This window comes from Palaemon carinicauda, chromosome 11 (assembly GCF_036898095.1).
Source record: "Palaemon carinicauda isolate YSFRI2023 chromosome 11, ASM3689809v2, whole genome shotgun sequence".
NCBI lineage: Eukaryota > Metazoa > Arthropoda > Malacostraca > Decapoda > Palaemonidae > Palaemon > Palaemon carinicauda.
In genome coordinates this window covers 14,028,040-14,033,039 of record NC_090735.1, presented here as the reverse complement: position 1 = coordinate 14,033,039, position 5,000 = coordinate 14,028,040, and the positions used below count along the sequence as shown (strand labels likewise).

The 5,000-nt window shown below is 31.8% G+C and overlaps 1 protein-coding gene across 1 annotated transcript in view; it reads left to right on the top strand.

The window, feature by feature from the left end:
• The window catches only part of LOC137649620 (deoxyribonuclease-1-like), a 24,874-nt gene that overhangs the window by 13,811 nt on the left and 6,063 nt on the right, over positions 1-5,000 (top strand). The window contains exons 3-5 of the mRNA XM_068382597.1: positions 888-1,042; positions 1,966-2,204; positions 3,826-3,979. Of these exons, the coding sequence (XP_068238698.1) occupies positions 888-1,042; positions 1,966-2,204; positions 3,826-3,979 (548 nt within the window). The remainder of the gene's footprint in view (positions 1-887; positions 1,043-1,965; positions 2,205-3,825; positions 3,980-5,000) is intronic.

Here is a 5,000-nt window from a genome sequence, read left to right as displayed (position 1 = left end):
TTATGTCCTAAAATCAATTCACTTGTTACCAGTTATTTTACTTTCAGGTACCAGAAAGGATTTGGCCCTGCTGCTAAATAGAAAAACAATAGATTAAAAGAAATAGGTTTGTCTGATGTAAAACAAGATTATAATTCAGTTGCCACAGACTACGTAGCTTCACAGAAGTGTTGAAGGTGAAGCTTTTAAGGCAGAATTTTTATTTGTTTATGTAGAAATTCAGATGCTCTTACTACATGGGTCTAATTATAGATTAGGAAGTACTTTTGGACGATGTTGCTGTTGATTCCTTACCCTGATATTGTCTATTTTAATGACCACCCATCCAAGTACTATCCGTGACGAATATACCTTAACTTCGTTAATCAGGCAATCAATGGGTACAAGTAATAGGTTTCTGCCTTCCACAACAACAGCAACAACTAGAGGGGCACTCAGTAGAGCGCAGACCTTCACCGCAGCAGCTTATTTCTCGACATTTTGCTCAAAATTGACCTTGACCTTTGACCTTAAAATGTATTAATTTGCGTGGCTTCTCATACACTCAATTCTGAGCCAGGTTTGAAGTCTCTGTGACAACGATGTCCAAACTTATGGATGATTGCGTGAATTAGACATTTTGGTTGACCGTGACCTTAACCTTTGACCTTGACATCCCAAAATTTAATTATTTCCAAGCTTTTACATAACAGTTAATCCGTGCAAGTCTCATTATTCTACGATGAAAATTGTGAATCAGGAAGCTGTTCACAAACAAACACACACATACACACAAACAAACACACGAACAGGGAGTAAAAGATAGCCTCCTTCGAACTTCGTTGGCGGAGGTAATACTATCAATTATAAAAATGATCTGTATAAGCGTTTTTTCTCTTTTATATCAGGTGATGCGAAGGTATGACATCATCGTGATTCTGGAAGTAGTAGATGCAAATGAGCAAGTACCTTTGGACCTCCTGAATGCTCTGAATTCTGGTCTCGCAGATACATACAATCTCACTATCTCCGGGAGGCTGGGAAGGACTTCTTACAAAGAACAGTAAGATAATTTTTTTTTCTAGTATGTCATGTTTGTGAAAAGTAATGCATGAATTTATGTACATTATGTCTTATATTAACATAAGAGTAGTTATAGATTAATTTCAAAATTAATTTATTAGGATATACCATATATATATATATATATATATATATATATATATATATATATATATATATATATATATCTAAATCCTCACACAGACTAACAAACATTCACACATATATACTTATCTATTTATCTATCTATCTATCTATCTATCTATATATATATATATATATATATATATATACATATATGTGTGCGTGTGTGTGTGTGTGTGTGTGTGAATGTGTGTGGAAACTAATACTATATTCACATATCCCAGAGGGATGTAAACACCGAGTTCTCAGTAGTAATACATCATAATGGTCTTAATTGATGATCAGTTGAATATAAAACCCCATATTCTTGACACACTTGATATTTTGCACACAAAAGTAAGGAATGGAAAATCTATAAGCAAGTTACTCACATGTTGATATAAAGTAAAACGCGCTTTAAGATCTTAAAGTAAAATGATAAAAAAAGGGTTTCTTGAACAACTGCACAAGAATATTAATGGAATAAAAGGGTTAAAGGAAAACAATATTCAATCAGAACGGCCTTCAAAACCATTAGGTACAAGAGACTGAAAAAGGTCGCTAAGGAGCAACACTCTTTACTGGTATGAAATATCAATATAAGAAAGATGAGAGAGGTTGTTGCACACTGAAATTAAGTAATATAGGAATACACAATATGATTTACAACAAAGAAGAAATTGCCCATGACCTGATTTCCAGCGAGACAGAGAATCTGAGAGATGTGGTGTTAATAAAACTGGTCTTTTAATTAGTGCAGCAATGCTTGATTGGACCATTCACTCCTGCCTTTGTTTCCAGATACGCTTTCTACTGGAAGCCAACGCTCGTTCAAGTTCATTCCACGTTCCAGTACGATGACTCCGCGCTTGATAAATTTCAATTTGAACCGTTCACTGTCGTTTTTGAAGGGCAATTTGATGAAAACTTGCCGAAATTTGGCTTGATACCTATTCACGCGAAACCATCCGATGCCGTGGCCGAACTGGATGCCCTTGTTGATGTCTACGACGCTTTCAAACAACAAACGGGCATCGAAGGTGAGATATACTGGCTAATATTCCTCTTTTTTTTTTTCTTTTTTTTTCAAAAGGGAACTTTCCAAAATCATCCTAAATATGAAACTCTTACAAATTCCAGTTGTCAATTAAGATTATGTATTTTCCTTTTCATAATATTTCCTTTGAATTCACAATAGCTTTCAAGTTAGCTTCATTACAGGAGTTAGCAGACCTACATGCTGCCAATAACTATTCCCTCGAAAGTGATATCGTGATTATATATATTTATACTCACATATATATGCATATATATATAAATATATATATATATATATATATATATATATATATATATATATATACAGTATATATATATATATATATATATATATATATATATATATACATGAATGTATGTATGTATGCCTGTATGTATATATGTATGTATGTATGTATGTATGTGTAAATGCATACCTATATATATGTACAGTATATAAATACATATACATACATTGCACACCCATTTATATATATAATATATACATAATATAGACACATATATATCCTATACATACGTGTATACACATGTATATATATATATGTATATATATATATATATATATATGTGTGTGTGTGTGTGTGTGTGTGTATAAAAACACTTACCATTTTATATTCTATATACTGCTTGAGTTTATCTAAAAAATGTTAGTCGACCTTTGAACATGAAACATAAAAAAATCTCACTATTTCAAATTTTTCCTCTGTAGCTATGCAGGACTGTACTTTAAACATCATCTTCATTACAAGAACCATCTATTATGAGCTAATGATCTGACAGATGCAACCACTACATATGTAATAGACACTGTAATGAAAATGAGAGGCATAATTTACTGGAAATACATAACTAAACCAAATATAAATCAACAGAAATACTTAGAGAGCATGAATGAAATAATGACAATTGAGAAAAATAACGCTCTTAAGTCCTTACAATAATGCAATAATAATGAAAATAAGGTAAGGCAAAATATCAATATAATGAACAGTTTTTAACATAAAAAACAAAACACATTACATCCAAGGTAAGCAGTAGCTCACTTAATTCAATTATTTCATCCCTTGTGTGCGTGTTTTGAAAACAGAACTAGTCATTACAAAACTGCATGTTTAAAGGTCAACTAACATTTTTTAGATAAACTTAAGCAGTATGTAGAATATAAAATGGTAAGTGTTTTTATTCATACGCACACACACACATATATATATATATGTATATATATATATGTATATATATATATATATATATATATATATATTTATATATATATATATATATATATATATATATATACTGTATATATATGCATGTGTATACACGTATGTATAGGTTATATATGTGTCTATATTATGTATATATATATATATATATATATATATACTATAGATAGGATGATATATTATGTATGAAAGTATTTATGACGAAAAATTACCAATCTTTTATGATCAACTATCAACAGAAAGGGAGGATCCTTTTAGGTTTGTTCAGTGTATGTAATTCTTTTTTAAATCAATCAACATTACAATGCATCAATAATTCTATGAACTAGTAAATCTAATAAAGATTAATTTTCATCTACTACCTTGCACGATTGTTCAGACGCCATCATTGCCGGAGACTTCAACGCTGGGTGCACTTACGTCGGTAGGAACGACTATGCAAATATTCGCCTGTTCACCGATGCTCGGTTCACTTGGCTCATCTCTGACCATGCTGATACAACCACTGAGGGCACCACGTGTCCTTATGATAGGTAAATTAACTTCTGAAAAGTAATAACCGCATTTATTATTATTATTATTATTATTATTATTATTATTATTATTATTATTATTATTATTATTACTAGATAAACTGCAACCCTAGTTGGAAAATTAAGATGCTGTAATTTAAGGGCTCCAACTGGGAAAATAGCTCCGCGAGGAAAGGAAAAAAGAAACAAATAGAATTGTATGCCCGAGTGTACCCTCAAGCAAGAGAACTCTAACCAAAGACAGTGTAATACAATGGTACACAGGCTATGGCACTACCCAAGACTAGAGAATAATGATTTTGTGGTGTCCTTCTCCTAGAAGAACTGCTTACTATAATCAAAGAGTTTCTTCTACCTTTAGCAAGTGAAAAGTAGCCAATGAACAATTACAGCGCAGTAGTTGTCCTGATTATATTCCATACGTGGTAAACCTGACAATTAATCCCAATAGTAAAATAGTTGGTTAGTTTAGGCCTAAGAACCAGGGATAATTTGCATTTAAGAATAGTGAATACCTTTTATTTTGTTAAACTGGAGGATTTTGTAGTTTCAGGATATAATATTCCAAAAAATTGCTATTATATTTGTAATAACTACCCGAAAAAAATCAATATACAGAGGTAAATTTAGGGGTGAACGTAGTTTGTTATGGCAGGTGTAAAATTTATTATAATTTGACAAACAGATTTTCTTTATGGGAAATTTTTTGTTTATTTTGGTTTGAAATACGATATCAAGAAGCTAATTTTACGATTTACCAAATATTATGATTTAGTGTTACCTTGCCAGGAGGGAAGCTGGTTGGGAAGCATACACAGGATTGAGACTTAGTCTTAGAGCAAACTATGAATATGGCAATATAATGGTGCGTCCGATAGTTAAGTAGGTAAGGATACAGCTCCTAAGTTAGGTTGGGTGGCGAACCCTAGGTTAGGTGATATTCTTGTGTATGACTTCAGTCATAACTGGAAATTTTACACCAGGTTTGTCCCAACAAATTGCAAAGGTTCCGTAAACTTGA